Source organism: Protopterus annectens, chromosome 5.part1 (genome assembly GCF_019279795.1).
Source record: "Protopterus annectens isolate FY-2018-M chromosome 5.part1, PAN1.0, whole genome shotgun sequence".
Lineage (NCBI taxonomy): Eukaryota > Metazoa > Chordata > Ceratodontiformes > Protopteridae > Protopterus > Protopterus annectens.
The window spans coordinates 369,149,814-369,169,755 of NC_056736.1; the positions used below are offsets into that span (position 1 = coordinate 369,149,814).

At 37.5% G+C, this 19,942-nt stretch overlaps 1 protein-coding gene across 1 annotated transcript in view; it reads left to right on the forward strand.

Moving 5' to 3' along the window:
* The window catches only part of LOC122803429 (sodium-dependent proline transporter-like), a 906,432-nt gene that overhangs the window by 594,154 nt on the left and 292,336 nt on the right, over positions 1 to 19,942 (forward strand). The window contains exon 8 of the mRNA XM_044073039.1: positions 9,877 to 9,980. Within this exon, the coding sequence (XP_043928974.1) occupies positions 9,877 to 9,980 (104 nt within the window). The remainder of the gene's footprint in view (positions 1 to 9,876; positions 9,981 to 19,942) is intronic.

The window sequence follows — 19,942 nt, forward strand, 5'->3', positions numbered from 1 at the left end:
TGTCTAAATGATTATAAACAATCAAATTTAAGAGAAAATAATATGTAAAATCAATGGTTTGAGTTGACTTAGTACCTCTCAATTATCCCAGATATTACCTCTAAATTTTACCCTGTAGCTCATAAAATTTGAGAAGTTGTGACAAAATGGTGAGGGTTAAAATCATTACATAATTCCAAGTATTATAGTAATAGACTCTTTGTTCATTACAAAATGCATAATAATACAAATCCACTTACTGTGTCACCCTTTTAAGTTAATATTGTCACTAGGGTAAAAAAGAGAATGGACGGTGCAAAAGTAAAACTTATAAATAAAATGCAAGCACCGAAGTCCCAGCACAAGTACCAAAATTAGGGCTGTAAGTTTTAAATAGTAGTCCACCAAACGAAGAAAAGTCCAAAGTAACAGCAACAGTTTAATGGTAATCCAAAACAGCATACGTAGGAACAAATACACCTCAAAACTTCATCAGAATAACAACACACCATAAAATGACTTTTAAATACTCTAATTAATTTCAAACTAACCTATGAGAATCACCTATCATGAATATATTAATTAGTTAAAAAATGTATACATTTAATCTCAAAATCATGAATAATCGTATTAAAATCTTTAAAAATAAAATCTTTAAAAATAAAATACAACTTGTTTTATACAGTATACATGAATACATTAAAAATATAAATTTATTTGAATGTTTTAATTAAATGAAATGTTGAATGTTTAATGTAAAATGTTAACTAATCATACACTGCCCTCTAGTGGAAAGAAATGTATGTTGTAATATAGTATATATAATGAATTTAAAAAACGTTTGTATAAAATTATAAAAGACTACTAAATACAAATTACACTTAGAGATTTTTTGAAATTTTTTTGAAAAGTTTAAATTTTCGCTGATCTCATTGCCAACGTAATCATGTCATTGATACCTGGGAATTTATTTGACTCTAAAACAATTTGCCAATATAATTCCCTGTATGCAACTAAAGTTTCCCAACAGCCTCCCCTAGGATCAGATGGTACAACTTCTAAGACAAAAAAATTAAAATAAGCCCCATCACAGACCAAGGTGTGCTTAAATAAAGAATTTGTATCACGCTTGGTCCTGATAAATTCTCTGTTTCACAACATAGAATGCTTCACATTGTCCACATAATGCAATGTATATAATGCCCTTGGTGTTGCAGTTTGCAAAAGAGTTTAAGGTGAGTGTCTTTTTACGGGCTAACAAAAAATGTGTGTTACCAGTTTTCAAATTTTTACAGTGCCCGCAAGCTCCACATTTAAAGACACCATATTTTTTCTTTTTATTCTCCTCACATCTCTTTGCATAATTAGCCTTTTCTAAGATTCCTTTAATGTTACAACCTCTTTTGTAAGTGTATTTTATTTCTTTGTCAAATATGTATCCCAAATCAGAAACTTTTGCTAAATTTTTCCATTCCCTGTCTACTATCTTTCTGACCTTGCTAGCCTGTCCATCGTAGGTTAAAGTTAGGGATATCCTTTTAGTAGTCGTGACATTAATTTCCTTAAAATCTTGGCCTAATATAGGTGCAAATCTACCCTTTCTTCCTTCAACTACCTCATGCAATATCTGGTCAATCAATTCTATAGGGTAACCCCTATCCAAAAACATAGACTTCAAGTTTTCACATTCATTTGTGAACAAAAGATCATCAGAAGTCATTCTACATATTCTCACTACTTGTCCTTTTAAAACACTTCTTTTCTGATAAAATGGATGAGAACTTGAGAAATGTAGGTAGGTGTTGGAGAAGGTTTTCTTCCTATACACACTTGACACAAAACACTGGCCATTTTTCTCCAAGTAAACATCTAAATAATTCATCTTAGTTGTGGTGAAGTAATTTGTAAATTTTAAAAAGTTTGTAGTGCTATTTAGATAATCTACAAAGACCTCAAACTCATCAGAGGTACCCTTCCACAGAAAACATAAATCATCCAGAAACCTAACATATAATGTCCACTTGTTTTCAAACCTAGGTATCAAAACATATTTGTTCTCCCAATAAGTCATTATAATGTTTGCATAGGTGGGTGCACAATGTGCTGTTTGCCTGTAATATTCACCCTCAAAGAATAAAAAATTAAGGTTAAAATAGTTCTAAATTCATTATGAGAAATTCTTTTGAGGGGTAGTAACATTTATTCGAACCAGGCTAAACCAATATCATGGGGTATGCTAGTGAATAAATCAGTAACATCAAGTGTACCAAAACCAGTGGTCTCATCATACAAATTGGATTTTATTTTACTAAGAAAATGCCAAGAGTCCTTTAAGATATTTTCATTCTCATCAACTATGTGTTTAATTTTAAAATCTATATACTTAGCAAGGGGTGCTGTAACTGATCCATCAGCAGCAACAATAAGTCTAAGGGGAGGGTCCATGTAGTCTTTGTGCACCTTCGGGATTCCAAAAACAGTTGGAATCCTAGGCTTCTCCACATACAAGTATTTGTAAGTCTTTAAGTCAATTAAACCATCAACCAATAGGTCATTCAATAAAACATATATTCTCTTATACGCAACGTTAATTTCATTAATGGAAGTGACACTATACTTTTCCACATCATTCATTAAATTCAACATTTTTCCTTCATACATGCTCCATACATGAACCCCTTTATCATTACTTAAGGTCGCTAAAATGTCTTCTTCACATTTAGTAAGATTACGACTTGTATAGTCTTTTCTTAAACTGTTTCTCAATTCTCTTTCTAATGATAATTCAAAGTTTTTTAATTGACAAGTTGTATTTTATTTTTAAAGATTTTAATACGATTATTCATGATTTTGAGATTAAATGTATACATTTTTTAACTAATTAATATATTCATGATAGGTGATTCTCATAGGTTAGTTTGAAATTAATTAGAGTATTTAAAAGTCATTTTATGGTGTGTTGTTATTCTGATGAGGTTTTTGATGAAACGTGAGGTGTATTTGTTCCTACGTATGCTGTTTTTGGATTACCATTAAACTGTTGCTGTTACTTTGGACTTTTCTTCGTTTGGTGGACTACTATTTAAAACTTACAGCCCTAATTTTGGTACTTGTGCTGGGACTTCGGTGCTTGCATTTTATTGTCACTAGGGTCCCTGCTTTGGGGCCTTTGTCATTGATAATTTTTGGCTTTGTTCCTAATTTTAGGGAACAAAGATCAAGAACTATGGTTATGCCTCCTGTTTCCCAAATGATGTTGTCAGTTCTGCACTGGGTAGTGTGGATGGGGGGGACCTGTGCCCATGCATGTGTGTGTGGGTTGGGGTGCCCAAATCTTCCCCGAACAGTCACCTATCCCCTTCTAAAATAGCCATCCCCAGGGGTCACAACATTTGTGGGGAAGGTGAGTAAACTTAGGCAAATCCTAATCTTTACAATCATCATAAGAAATAAGATATGAAACCAACTTCTGTCAGTTCATGCAGAAAGTAATAAACAGATGGACCAGGGACCACAGTGAAATGAAACAGCAATTAAGAAAACCTTCTTATGGGGTTGGTGGATGTAGCAACAGACAAAGATTACCTGAGTACATAATTAATAAAATACCCACTCATATCAATTAAAAAGTAGTTATCTAGATATTCTACATCATATACTATCCCAGTGTAGTGATAAATGCAGAAGAGGAATCATGACAAATAATATACCAAGTATGTGATAGGATGTTTTATTTTAAATAATAACTTCCGTTGTTCAGAACCTTCTACCTTTTCAGTAGATTCTTGACTTCACATAAATAACCCAGGTAATGATGGCTTTTATAAAAGTGCTATGAAAAATCTAAGTTGTCTTTAAGATCCTTTTCAAATGCTGCATTATTACAGTACGTCGAGCAGCGGATTATTGACATTACTTTATAAGAATGAAATTGGACTCCTATCACTATGCATGCTCCTGCCATGGAAGTTGTTGTGCTATTATGCACTTTATGCAGCATTACCAGATATCCTGATCTGATGTACAAACACTCAGAGTCTGAGGTGTTTTTGTTCAATTGGGAATTTTAGAACACAATGTGGAACTCAGGATTTGCCTGTTAAACTCAGAACTGTCCCACTCAAATCAGGATATCTGGCAACCCTGCTCCAAACTGTCCCATATACCACATCATCTGGTCCTCCATCTACTTTCTGGTTTTGTGCATATTCATCATTTTCTGTTTCGTACTGTGACTAATTTTCAGCCATAACAAATATAACAGACCATTTATTCTAAAGAAATTACATTTTACCATATTTTCATATTTAGCCATCCATTCAAATTCAAAATGTCAAGTACAGTACTTCAAAAGAGATGCAACATCCAAATAATTTTTTATTATGAAATTGAGTACAGCTGCACAGTGAAGAATTATGATCACAAAATGTGTCCTATCGGCTGGGAATCTTGATATGCATGACCAAGCTATATGTATGTCTAAACATTACAGAACTTCAGCAATTTTGTTTAAACAACAAAACTAGCACTTAGTTCAAGCAGCTTGTGATGAGATGCAAGCTGTTTACATCTTGCCAAACTATTTTTGTGAATCATTCTTGACCATATAAGCTTGTTATGGGACACAAACACTCCTTACATCTTAGTGAAAGCTTTTCTAAGTACCAACCTATGCCTGTTTGTTCTGTGTGGTACCCACCAAGCTTTCCTTCCTGTATCTGGCAACTGTTTTATTTTCCCATGGTTATACACTATCGTTTTCCCTCGGATTTTGCCATAATTTATTTTTTTATTTATTTTACATTTGTTGACCGGGCTAGTCCAACTAGATACATGTCCATTTTCAGTAGAGGCTCCACATTAAGCTAATAAAACAGGATAGCAAAAACTCAAAACATATTTCAACACATTATTCATGAAGATTTTCATCAAAGAACTTAATTTTATGGAAAGTGAGTACAGAGTTTAGCACAGCAATACAATACTATTTACATGGTAAAGGGTATGACATTCAACATAAAGTATGTTAGGAAAGAAAGTGCAGATTGAAATGAAGTATTCAGGTTGTCTTAAAAATATAACTCTAAAAAAACAAGAGAGTTTGAAAATATACACTTAAACAAATATTACACTCATAGTAAAAAAGATAGTTGGTCTATATACAAGGTGGAGGACTTTTGGTCACAGCAGAATGAATGTACAAAGAACATACTCAGTGATATTTCCCTGGGAGTAGGAGACTAAAATGGGAGTAAGGGAAGGATTACTAATCCCACACTATGGGTTTTGGGTGAGAGGTATACAGTATTGTTGTACTGGGGAGTGCTAGTCAGGGTTAGTACATGGGCAAACCCATTGTGTTTTTAGGAAGATTTTTAGTTTCTTTTTGAAGAGTGGTAATCATGACAGAGATGCAAGTTTGCTGAGAAGCCTGTTCCAAATCTTCCCCACAGAATTTGAGAAAAGAGAATCACCTGCTTTGTTGTGGGATTTCTGGATGGTAACCAGTAGTTTATTTGCTGAGCGAAGAGTAGTAAGATTTATGTAGGGGGAGATGAGGCTACTGAGAATAAGAGTATTACTAGGATGGTACAGAATCTTATGGGTGATGGTGAGTTGTTGAAATTCTAGCTGGTTTTGCAGTTCTAGCCACCCTAGATGTTTGAGATTTAGACAATGGTGAGTTCTAAACGGGGAGCCAGTGGCAAATCTGGCAATATTGTTATAAGAAGTAGTTAGCTTATTAAGGTTGCTTTTGGAAAGATTAGTTTAAATGGGGGAGGCATAGAGGAGGGTAGAGATCAGATGGGTATGGGCAATGGTAGTTTTGGCTTCAGGGGGTGAAGAAAGGTTTTATCCTGTACAAGGAACCAAGTTTTCTGTTTACTGTTGTAATAGTAGAGTTGATATGCGAGTCAAAGTTAAGGTTGTGGTCAATTGTTAGACCTAAGAGTTTGGTAGTTGGGTCAGGAGCTATGATCGTACCATTGTTGGATGTAATAGTGAAATTTATAGGGGAGGATTTAAGAGTTGGAGTAAATAGCAATAGTTTTGTTTTTTTTGGCATTTAGGAGGAGGCAATGTTGTTGGAACCAGTTTTCGACTAGGTTAAATACTGTTTGGGTGATGGATTGGAGTTCAGATAAAGAGGAGGCTTTACAAATCAATGTGGAGTCATCTGCATATTGTATGCAGGTAGCTAGAGGTAAATTTATACAAAGGTCATTAATGAATATGGAGAAGAGTAGAGGTCCCAGGACAGAGCCTTGAGGGACACCAAGGGTAATAGGGAGATGTGTGGATAGGTTATTATCCCAAAGGACAGCTTGCTGTCTATTATGTAAGTAGGACTTGAACCATTGTAATGCCTGTGAGTCAAGTGAGAATGATTTGAGTATGTTAAGAAGTATTTGATGGTTAATCATATCAAAAGCTTTAGATAAGTCTATGAAGAGTGCAGAGGAGAGCATGTTATTATTATGATGTTTATTAATCCAGTCAGTAAAGGATAGGAGAGCAGTGGTGGTACTATGGAAAGGTCTAAAACCATGCTGACAGTCAGCTAGAAGGTTATTTTGGAGAACGTGGTCAAGAAGTTGTTGGTGGATGCATTTTTCCATGATTTTGGCTAGAGGAGAAAGTAGGGCTATAGGCCAAAAGTTAGAGAGTTCAGTTGAGTTACCATCCTTGTGAAGTGGGATTATGTGAGAGATTTTCCAGAGAGAAGGTTTGGAGCCTTCAGCGAGTGTTCTATTAATTAGGATAGAAATGGGATAGGCAAGTACTTTTGCTGCAGTTTGAAGGTAGTCAGCTGGTAGGAGATCAGCTAAAGGAGTACATGGTTTAAGTTTATGAAGTAGAGTATAGATGAGGGATGTAGGAACTGGCTTTAAATGAAAGGTAGAAGGTATGCTTGCTAGGGAGGATGAGAGGGTAGAACTTAACAGGTGGTAAGGTGTTTGCTAGAGATTGGACAGTTTCAGCAAAAAAGGTATTAAAAGCATCAGCAATCTGGTTGGGAGTGTTAAGAGAGAGACCTGATGGGGTTGGTGTTTTGGAGTGGCCTGGGTGTAAAAGTCTATTTATGCCTGACCAGAAGGTTTGTGGTTGTTGTTGGTGCTTTTGCTGGAGTTTAAAGTAATAGTTTTTTTTATCAAGAAGTATTGATTTTTTGGTGGCATTTCTTAGCTGTTTAAAGTATTGCCGATCAATTGGGTCTTTAGTGTTTCTCCACTTGGACCAGATTTTATTTCTTAGTAGGATTTGTTGCCTAGTCTCTTTAGTGAGCCATGGGGCTGCTTTACTTCTAGTTCTTATAGAGCATGAGGGGGCATGGAATTCCAGGATTTGTAAGAATTTGGAGTTAAAATAGGATACTGCTTCCTCAAGAGGGAGTTGTTTTAAGTGTGATCAGTCACAGGCTTGAAGCTCTGCCTGGAAGTTTGCTGGATTGAAATCGTTTTTGGTCTTAAAGGTTCATAGGTTGGTACTAGGCTATCGGCCCTAGGGCCTGTACAAGCCAAACCATAACAATTCCCTGGCTATTTCTTCCCACACTATTTACTTCCCTGGACTCCTGTCTAGCTGGGCAACTGACATGATCCCCGAGGTGAATTTCCTTTGTCCCATCCAATCATCAAGGTTCCTTTTGAAGAGGGCCAAAGAGGCACTCTGCTTGACATGTATGGGCAGTCTATTCCAGAGTCTGGGGAGTCTCTGGTTCAGGAACCTATCCCTCCAGCATGTTTTGTTTATTGTGATGACAAGATTTAGATCCCTGGAGCGTGTGGCTCTGAGAGATTGGGATTTCTTTAAATGTAGCATGTCCAACAGCTCTGGGTTTGATATGGCCTTGTATGTTAAGCAGAGATCGCCTCGGAGTAGACAATATGTAACAGAGTATAGCTGGAGTTTTTTAAGGCGATCAGCAATAGCGCATCTGTTTTAGGCCTGCAATTCTTTTAGTGCGGTATTTCTGCTGCCTTTCCAGTTGTTGCAGATGTCTTGAGAGGTACATACCAAATGGGACATTGTATTCTATAATGGGTCTCATGAGGGATGAGTACAGTGGGACAATGACCTCCTTTTTTCTGGATGAAAAGCCCTTAGTCATGAGGTGTGCCACATAGAAGGATTTCCTGACTGTTGTGGCGATGTGGTTACTGAAGGTGAGACCACTGTCCACCTGTGTCCCTAAGCCTCTTATCACACTTTCAGTGTTTAGTGTACTGCCACCTATGTGATAATTCATGGGTACATGTTAAAGGATAAAGGTTTTTTGTCTAGAAGTATAGGTAAGTGAGTGGTCACTAATATCATCAGGAAGGATACCTACTTTGTAAGAAAGAGGATGGCTATTAGTTAAGATACAGTCTAAGGTACTTTCTTTGCTACTGGGTTTATGGATTCTGGTAGGGGTGGTAATTGTTTGGGAAAAGCCATAAAGGTTTATATGGGTTGTGGGTTTGTGTGAGGTACAGGTGTCCCAGTCTATATTAAAGTCACCGAGTACAATGGTTTCCTGTGGGAAAGATGTGGAAAGCCAGCAGAGGATACTTTGTAGGATGCTGATGTTGTTGCCTGGAGGTAGGTAGGAGTATATTATATGTATAGATTTATTAGCATTGACCTGGAGCTTGGAGATAAGGATTTTAACCTTGCTATCTAGAGGTGGTTGTACTCCTAGAGAAGTAACCTGTAATTGAGATTTGTACAGAATTGCTACCCCTCCACCACATTGCTACCATAAATGCAACTACACATTGTTTTCCTGAAATTTAACCTGTGTTATGGATTATATTATTTTGTAATCTATCTTGATTCACTTCATGACTTTACCTTCACCAACTGCGTTTATTTTTCTGAAACATCTGTTTTTTTATCTCTGTCATTTTTGTAGTCTCTGTCATTTTTGTAGTCTGTTTTTGCATTCTCCAGCACCCAACCTCACACACACACACACACACACACACACACACACACACACACACACTTCCTTCAGATAGTGTTTGTCCTTACATATTTCTGACCTGGACATTTCTCTATCAGGATCCATAACATCTTCCTTACCCAAAACTGTATACTTTGTCTTGCTCGGCAGTTAAGTTTAATTTAGTCCATTTACCACTTCTGCCTGCAAAGCTGTATTTCCACCTAATAGTTCTACATTTTTCAGTGAAATAGTACTCAGAATTGCAGCACTCCCATCTGCTTCTGGTCCTGCTCCGTTTCCTTGTATGAACTGTTTCTGCACATCTAATAGACTCAGAAGTGTCAGTCTGCTGTTTCAGGTACAAAGATGCAGATAGATATAGGAGTTCCTAGTATCCATAACATAGGGCAGAAACATTTTCCCATGTGTTCTGAGTGAATTTCTGTCATTTTGTATCAATCATACCACATCTGCCTTGAGGAAAAGAAATGGACAAAGCCTCGACTGTCCTCTGATTATGCCAGAGGTAGTACTTTGCTCTTCCTGTCAGATATATTTTGGTTGTAGATGAAGATGCAGTGCAACCACTCCTAGTGCCAAATGTACACAAGCATTCTGTGTGTGGATTATATCGCGAGCTTCCCTGAATATCTAACAAATTGATGGAGAGTCGAGAGGTAAGAACATGGATTGTGACACCAGTGACTTCTACAGGCTGGTTACCTCCTCTTCTTTTCTGAGATGCTTTTTTGGATACTTAGTTCTATTTTACTTATTTAATGTTATGTATCATTTTATCCATTTTGTTATGTATCATTTTATCCATTTTGATGTTTTTTTTTTCCATTGGCCCCAAGCATTTATATAACTGGTCATTGTCTGAAAATGTTACTGTTGAGGATAAGTAAGCTTGTTTTGTGGGTGTTGTGTTTAAAATAAATTTATTCAGGTGGTTTAATTTTCAGGTATGGAACGATGCTGCTTCTCAGATATTCTATTCTTTAGGAATTGGATTTGGAGGTCTGCTTTCCATGGCTTCTTATAACAAATTCAACAACAATGTCATCAGGTGAGCTTTTCCTCCTTGAAAGTTTTCTTTACTATGATGCTGGAGTGAAAGTCTCCCAGTCACTGGAAACCCCAAATTCTGATTACTGGTAATTGCTTACTGATCAGTGTTATTGCACAAAATGAATTCCAGTGTCTCACAAACTTGTAAACATCTGAGTGTTAAAGATCCATTGAACTGTATGAGGTTTTACATTCTGCTTCAAATGTAAAGTTCATAAACTTTTCATGAAAACCATTAAAACTTTAAATTGCACAGAAAAGCTAAGATAAAAACAGTTTGAATAACTAATTGTTTTATCATAATGAAGTGCTCTTCACTGAGGCTATCTTACTAGCCTGCACCTGTGAGTGTAAGATGTCCCCCTACATAATTATTTGCTACCAAGAAGCTAGAGTGCTGTCTTTTCTTTTAGGATGCCCTCCCTGTAACTTAGTATAAGTAGATACCACCTTCCAACGTTCCTTTCTTTCCATGTTGCTCTCCCTCCCATTCTAATCTCAGAACAACATTTTCATTAGATTTGCTTCTTTCTCGGCTTACAGATACCTGTTCGATAGAGTCTGCCTTTATTTGAATTTTCTGCTTAGCACTACAAAAAATAGGCTCAGAACTCCTGCTTAGCCCATTTTTAGTACTTATTTTGTTCTTAGAGTCCTCACCCAGATACCCTGTTACTTCTATTTTTGTCTCTGTTTCTGTGCTAACACTGCTTGTAAATCTGTGTGCTAACTTCTGTCTTGTACTGGTATTTACTTCAGAGGCTCCTATTCTTTCACCTTAAGGTCCAACAGTGACATCTTTTACAGTTTTAGATATATCTTTCACTATCATTGGAGCATAGTTTTGATAACAGGATCATTTTCACTGTGTAACCAAAGCCAAATTTTAACCCATTTGCAGCTTCTATGCCAGTCCTCTTCTAGTTTTGATTCTAGATCTCTGTATGAATGTCCCTGCCTTGTTCTCCCTCCCAACCCGGGTGTATCGCGGGGCTGCTGTACCTCTTTCTTAGCCAATATATCTACCTATGACACTTAATCTATGGATTCTCCCTCTTCCCACATTTCAATAAAGTTTTAAAATGGGGAAAATCCTTTCCTAATATTGCATCATTTCTCAATTATGGGTTCAGCCACAGGATATAACAGTTTTCCTACAGCTATTTGAATTTCCAAAGGGTATGTACTTTTTTTTTTACCAACATGAATGCATATGATAACCTTTTGTCTGCTACTAATCCTATGCTTACATAACAGGGGAATTATGTTTCCAGAACCTGGCACAAATTGAAACTCCTCAATTCTAAGATAAATTACCTTTCACTGTCTTAGATATAACACAATGACACAAAGCAGGCACAGTTATTCCAGATGTAGTCTCATCTCACTTCATGTGAACGATTTTATTTAAAACAGGAGTTTCAAACTCCCAGTCTGTGGGCTAGATTGTCATTGTTTTCAAAGATTTTCCAAGCTCATACAGTCTTATGAGAAGACACCTTGCCAGACAGTCCATACTTTCTTCAACAGGACACACCCGTCAATCTGTGACTTTCCATTCAGTCATCAAGGTTATTTTAAAGGAAGATAGATAGTCACTCTACTTGACATGCAATGGATATTTATTACAGCAGTTTCGGAGATGATGGGTTATAAACCCATTCCTCCACTGTGTTTTATTCATCTGTTGATGAATATTTAGGTCTCTGTTTCTAGTACTGGTGGAGATATTGGGATCATGGAGATACAAGAGATCCATGGCAACTGGGTCTCTAATGGTCTGTAATGGAACAGTGCATGAGACAGAAAACAGCATCCAGCCTGTCTTGGCAACTAAAGAAATTTAGGCCTATATTTTTTTAGTTAGGAACCTTTGGGGTGTTTCTAATTGTTTGATATGTTTAGTGGGGTCTACTGCTTTAAGTCAAATCACATTTGGTCGAAAATTATTTAAGGCAGCCCACTTCACTGAAACCTCATTTGACTGAAAGCACATTTGGTCGAAAATGGTATTTAGCCCCTGCCCCACTGCAGTGCGACCCTGGAGTGAGAGTACAAAGTTAGGGGGTGGGGGGGCATAGCCCACCACATTTTGCAACACATTTTTACTTATGTTATATGTTTTAATTTATTTTTAGTGGATAAACATGTATATAATAGTGCATAAACTGCAATTATGTGGGGGCTACGCCCCCCACACCCCCCTAACTTTTTATTGTCACCCCAGGGTTGCACTGCAGTGGGGCAGGGGCTAAATACCATTTTCAACCACATGTAATTCGACCAAATGTGCTTTCGGTCAAATGAGGTTTCAGTGAAGTGGGCTACCTGACATCATTTTCGACCAACTGAAATTCGACCAAATATAGTAGATCCATTTAGTGATATACATCCTGAAAGGATATTGTACTTGAATTTTGGTCTGATCAGTGCAATTACCTCTTTAGACCTTGCAGATATTCCTTTGGCAATTATATGTCCTAAACAAAAAGATCTCCTGACAGCCATTGTCACATGATTGTCAAAAGAGAGGATAGTTATCAACCCAAATTCCTGTATCTTTGACTGTACTTTTGTTTTGTAGTGGCATGTTGTCAACAAAATATGATGAGAGAGAAGAGTTTTCTACTAAAAGTAATGATACTACACTTTTTATTGTTTAGTTTGAGCCCATTTATACTATACCAAGAGTTTACTAGGAAGAGTTCATTCTGAAGAGGTTCGGTGTTAACAACAACCTCTAGTTTGTAGTCATCTGTAAACTTTGTTAGCCGTAGTTCTTGCCTATCTACCTGGAGATATGAGAAGTAAATGCCAAGAAGGAGAGGTTCCTTTCACAGAGCTCTTTGAGATATCACTGGTCCCTTTTATACTTTCTGATGAGGCACCTCCAACTTGCACTGTGTGAGTTCTGTCTTTCAGTTCATTTTCTGTCTTTCTTACCACATATTTGTTGATTTTTTAAAGCATTTTAGCTTATGTATGATGCCAGCATTGGGAATGGTGTCAGAGGCGTTGACCAGATCAAACTATGCCACATATGCCGTACTAAATAAAGACAGACATTTGACACTTCAGAATTCATGACCTTCAGAAAATGCATGCTGATGCAAAAACTGTTATTGTAACTTTCTAAGTACATGACAGCAACATTTAAAGTCTAACCTTGATTTTAATCTTTTTTCCCTCATCATTTTTTGTGTTTGTGTCTGATTCTTGTGCTAAGAGGTTGAGAGAAACTACTTTATGATCATAGTCAAGTGACATTTACATAATAAAGTTGCTGCATCTGTTCTGGGTGGGGTTGGGGGCTGTTTATGATGAAAGTAGCTTACCTTCAGGTCATTTGCTCTATTAGCCAGTAGACATTGCAGGAATAATGTGTATTTGTGTGAAATAAGGTGGAATGCTAAAGGCTATTTATCTAAAACAAAGCTTTCAACTGTCACTGATTTCTCAGAATGTCTTTGATTTTGCACATGGTTTTCTGTATTCCTCATAAAGTATGAGGTTTCTGGCAAATCATTGAAGACTGTAATTACTAAGTAATGAGAGTTGAGTTTTAGAATTCATATCCTTAATGCAAGTTAATGCAAAAAAAAATCTTGTTCTAGCAACTTTCCATCTCTGATTCTGGAACTTTGTCCTTCATTATTTTTGGCAATGTTCCCGATTAATGAGCTAAGAAGTTGACATGTAAAAATAAGAACAAAGTAGTTATAACCTCGGGTTGGGGGGGGGGGGGTTTGAGCAGTCTGTGGATGAAAGTAATTTACTCTTTTGTTTGCTCAGTTTAAACAGCCTATATTTGCAGGACTAGTGCGCTTTTGGCAAAATATGTTTTATTTTTACCGCTATCAAACATCTGAGAAGTACTCAGTCAACAGTGGGGTACAATTATTGGGTACAGAAACTATCTGCAGTTTGAAATAGCTGATTCTGACTATCATAATCATGTTAAACAGTCATTAGTCTGGCTTTGGAGGACTAGTGTACATTTCTGCAAAGCAAGTTAGGCTGCTTCATTTTGGCTTTTTTATTACAGTTAGACATTTGCGGTGTATATAATTATCTGGTTGTAATTAATGGTTAGGGACATTGGTGGAATGTAATTTCAACAGTAAGAATGATCTTAAACTGGGAATGTGAATCCAAAAGCTCTAAAACATTATCAGCATTTATGTATGGTCCAAAAAAGTTTATCTTTGTGGAGGACTGGTTTGAAAACACCCAGGAGTTTGGACAGATTTCTTGGGGAGAAATTGGCACAAATTTTTTGCAGGAATATTGGCAAAGTCTGTAGAGGTTCTTTTGTCAAGGTTGTGATGCCCCATGCACTGGCCCAGTAATCAAGGAGCCTCAGTCCTCACCCCTGGCAACAGTTAGGGACATACACAATGGGAAGATTGCAAGTACACACACAGTAAAATGCAATTTCCTTTATGAGCACATAGAGATCACATTCAGTCTGGGGCTGTTTTCTCCAGATCCCCAATAAGACTCCCCACTGGCACAGCTACAAGGTTAAGATCTCAACTGAGGGGCCAAGCCAAGACCTCCAGCACCCTCTACATCCAACCAGTGCTTCGTGTCCCTGCCCAAGTAGCTGACACACGCACTTTGAGATATGATTTATATACAAACACACAGACATTCCTGGGGAAGGCTGGCACAGATTTACTAGCTATTCCCCCTTCTGCCCAGACTATAAGGTAGTTATCACTGCCACTAACCCCTACTTATCAGCTATTATAAAGCCCTTACAAAGGGTGTCAAATCCTACTGTGTAATGCTACTATTATCCAAATGGTAGTGTTGACCAAGACTTGCAAGGCTATTTAGGCGTGACCTGTACAGTGTCACCAAATACATATGTAAGTACTCTAAGAGCTTAAATATGCCTCACAAATATCATCCACAAAGATAGGTTTAAATATATTTCATGCTAAATAATAAAAGAACAAGTCAATACTCAGAAACAAACACAGTTACTTCAGAGTTCAGAATCACAGGAAATATTTTAAAACAACATTGTAGGACAGTCTCAAATAAATAAAGAAAACATCTAAACTAATCTTTACTGTATTCCTATCTATATCTAACAGAGATACTATGCCCTAAGTCTTACTTACAAGCAAGTGCAGATGTGATGCTGAGTGGATGTTTCCATGTCTAAAGACAGATACAAATGCCTAGTTTCTCTCTGAGAAAGTTCTTAAATCATTATCACATTTTACTGCTGGGTTAGCCTGGATGACATCAGTCTTTGTCACTTGACTTCAATTCCCAGACTAAACAGATACAAACAGAATTTTAACATCTATGTGTTAAAATACATATCTCTCAAATGTGCAGCTGCTAGGAAATCATAAAGCAATAAAACAATTTTACATTTTAAACCTAGTAACTGCTGCTCTCCAAGACAGTAGAAAAAACTTCTAGCTCTAGACATCCTGCATTGAAACTAACTTTATAGCACATCATAAAACACTTAATTTCAACTTATTTTTTTAAGTTTTGTAAATTAATCTTCTATGCTCCAGCAGTGTATGCTGAGGTTACATACTTGAAGCTCAGTGCATAACACACAGTTCTGTATAAATCATATCAACAGTCACAAATGACATAAAATTATTTACAAAATTCCAGATAGCTGAGCTGGCAGTGTCACAAAGGCCACAAGATATTTCCTCACAAGAAATATAGAAAGAACAAGGCAACCACAGCAGCATTAGGTCATTGAGATACATGGCCAAATTACACATTCACAGCAACAGTAAATGCTAAAGAAGGAACTGATAGGTAATAGCACTTCTTAAAAGGAGTTACCAGAGTGCACATTCACCTCTGACACATTTGTAGCTAGCAGAGTGCAATAGCTACAAATGCAGAAATAAGGGAAACACTCCCACATTAACCAACCTCTTAATACAATAATTATAGACAAAGCCAAAACTATTAGGGGGAAGGAGGAGGGCAAAAGTCCAACATTAGGGACAGATTTTAAATATAGCAAAAAGATGATAGAATAACAGGTTTGGTAATAGCATGCATTTTCTGAAGGATATGAACTCTGAAATTCAAATATCTGAAACTATTTAGTGACAAAAATCCTCGAAAGTGACAAAAAAACACAATGTTTACAAGGAACAGACCAAAAGTATGAGGCAAACATCTGAGCATTCTACAAAACTATGGATGTGTGAGAGGTATGCTTCTAGTGAAAGTGTAGCTGTGTGCATTTTTGTTGAGGACTGAGGTATAAAGAGAAACATACAGCAGGGACAAGTTTGTTGAAGAGATGGCAGAACTTAAAAGTGTTGTTGTACAATATGTATGGCAGTAACAAGCCTGCTGTACAAATGCAAATAGTAATGGTAGTCACTGTGGACTAATCCTACACTGCATAGACATATCACATTTTAACAGTGCACAGATGTCATTACAGAAATATTAGGCTTATGCAGGGACATTATGAGAAATCAAACACCATGTTGACCTAGGTGATAATGACCTGCAGCCAACGTTAGTTGGAGTAGAACACATTTATGCAGGAAAGTATTTATATAAGCAGGCAGTGTACAGCAATATGTCTGTTCTGCTTAGTGTGCATTAGCAACCATGAGTGTCAGTACAAAATATACAAAAAATATATAAATAAAGTACTCTGTTAGTCTTACCTATACCTACAGAAATGCTGCATTATTTCACACATGAAATTTAGTTTGTTCCCACATAGCCATTATGCATTTGCACACATTACAGAAATACTACTACAAACAAGGACAAGCCAAAGAGTGAGCATGACAGCTTGGCTTACCTAAGTAAATGTAAGCAGCAATAAGGCATACTGGGCAAACAGATTCAATTGGCCACTGTGTCACCTATGCATTTAAAGGGGAAGTGTACACTAAGAGGCTGTGTATGGATGGGTGGCTGGCTAGTAAGGATACCCTCAGTGGAAAACAACATAAAGTGCATAGCACATCAACAGCACTCTCCAGCACATGGTATTTATGTCTATAAGAAAGTACCTAACTGCACTTAAAGCCTTCTCAACAAGGCAGCAACAAGAGGCACCACAATAAGGAGGAGTAAATAAACAGACCAACAGAACGAGCAGTAAGGGTAAGACTTGAAGTTCACTCTGCATCTGCTGACCTGCATAACAGGCTTTTGCAGTTTATAGGTGGATGGCCATGGCTGTACTGGGCAGCATAACATATTTTACACAGGCACACCATTGAGTACAGCAGGAACCACAATCATCCAATAGTACTGCTTGCATGACAGGCAGACTTTGGCTGATGAGCATCTCAGCACAAGTTGTGCAGCCATGATTGAAACTGTCTTTGAGTATAGCCTGGGCCAAATTGGCAGCAAGAATATCAGAGTACCCGGCCAACATGGGAAACTAGTGCTAGTGTTGGAGAGCTCCCTCTAGCATTTAGAATGGGGAGCAATATCCAAAAGATACTGGACATGTATAGAACAGAGAATAAAATCCTATAGAGGATGGGCTATCACAACACACCAAGAAGAAGTTGGAACAGCTGCTGAAATCACTGCCATGCCAATGTGGACCAGATGCTACCAGTAAGCAGGTAATAGTGTTGCATGTGGAAACAAGACAGACTGCAGAGCAGACTAATGCCATGCCCTGTCAAATAATGCATACTGTACTGGCAAAGGCAGATGACAAATTCCTGCACGAGACGACATGTCATGCTGCACTCCATCATAGCATCCCCTGAATGAGACAGAAGTCACGTGGATGTGTCCTCCTGACACATTCAACCCTAGAGGAAGTGAATGTGGACCAGTACCCACTTCACAGAGTCACCCTCTTGCTTCATAGAAAGGATGACAAATGCTCCACTGTGTTACTAACAACAGCCAGTAGGTCATAGGATTTCTGCAAGTACTTGGAGATGATACATTTCCCAATCAAGCAGACATGTGCTGCCAACCATACACCATTGATGCACCCACTATTAATAAAGTAGTCTCCCTGGTGTATTGCCTAATGACACAGATGACAGAAACAGCATACAGCAGCATGTGGAGCATCCTCAAGTGGACAGGAGCAGATTTCAAACATACCCTGGAGCAAGAATATATCCTGACTATTTTTGAGAAGGCAGCAATTCATGCTGGTTGTAAGGCATTCCTGAAGGCAATATTAAAAGAGTGCTTGTTCTACACTACAAAAATTATATGGCACCAACTGTGATACTGTCACCTGCTGGCTGTGTGTGTGACACAGACACCTGTTTTTCTATACCCACCTCTAAGTTGATGCTTTGGCCTTCCTAACCATAAAAGATTGTATTCCAGTATTTCTGGACATTATCTCTAAATTGCCTGAGTCTTCTTGAGACAAAGCCACATTCCTGGACTGTCATTATGTTCAAAGATATCTCATAAAGTATGCATTCCACTCTGCAGCACCAAAACAACTGCCTACCTCTTGTCCCCTGATTTTTTTTTAGAATGTGTGCTATCTGTCTGATGTGGATCTGTCATGAACAAACAATCAGCTGAAGGCATGACACCAATCTCTGAATGTATTACCTGGGCTGATAACAGTACAGTTCCCTGACCTTCTCTTAGTTCTGCAACAGGAAAAAATAACCACAGAAAATCACTGCTCAGGAAAGTGTGTATAACACCACATAGTAAAGCATCATCTAAAAACCACATCCTACAACATAACTGTGATTACAGCAATGTATGTGATTTCCTACATGCTGTTGCACATTTTTACAAGTTGTAGTTCCATTTGTATGCAGTCTACACCAATCACTACACTCATCACTTCACCTGCTATATTAATGAAGACTTTGCCCATTGCTCACTGGTTTCACACTGGCACTTTTATGACCAGCAGGCATCCAGATACCAAGGCTTATCAAACAGCCAGTTGTGCCTGTATGCTGCTTGGGATATGGACATGCTGTCACCCTCTGCTTATGGGTGCGCCAGCTATGTGTACAGTGCTGTCAGTCTCAATATGCCACAGGGAATTGTCCTCAGCCAAATGTGCAGCTAATTTGCAATACAGCCATATGTCCCTATCCACTTGTCCAGCAGAGAAATGTCTAACCACTTAGAAACCTGAACCGATTTTTTTGGGTTACAATAGAAGGCCTCAATATAATAAGTTCAGACCAGTGCAGGCTATTGATTTTTTTTGTTTGTTTTTCTGACATGATTAAAGAAGGATTTATAATTATCCTTGGTTTTGGAGGCCAGCTAGAGTTCATGGGCTATTTAAGTGGACCTGATAGTGTTCTTTAGTGTTTTTGTAAACCTTTTATTATCCTTGGGAGGAGTGGAGTTTGGCTCTAGTGAATAATTTGAGGAGTTTTTTTTATTTGTTGTATACTTTATTTTATTATTGATTTTATTTATTTTACATTTGTTTACCAGGAAAGTCCAACTGGATACAGTTTCTTTTTCAGCAGAAGCACAGGAGAAAAGCTCCACATTTACAACAGGACAATTGTACAAAACATTGCAACAGAGAAGTAACACATAGATACAGTGTAGGACATACAGAGTTCTTAATACATCAATTTTACATATATAGACTAAGGTTTATACACATTTCTAATAACAGAGGATCCCGATATGTCTATCTACCATGTCTTATCAATGGTGGTGAACAGTTTACCTATGTGTGCTCAAATTACACCTTTTTGATTCACCATATTCAGAAAATTGAAAACAAAAACAGTAATTTGAAAAAGAGAAAACATAAAAACAGTCTTGTTTTTTTTGCCGGAGGCAATCCCCCTCGCACTCCGTCTGCCTCCATACCCCCCCAAAAGTATATATACCAACTCCAAAGTCACATCCCAGTGGGGAAAATGGTAAAACCCCTTGAGAAGTACTTCACTGTCTTACACAATACAAAGCACTGTGGTGAAATTCACTATGACATTAAATTTATGAACT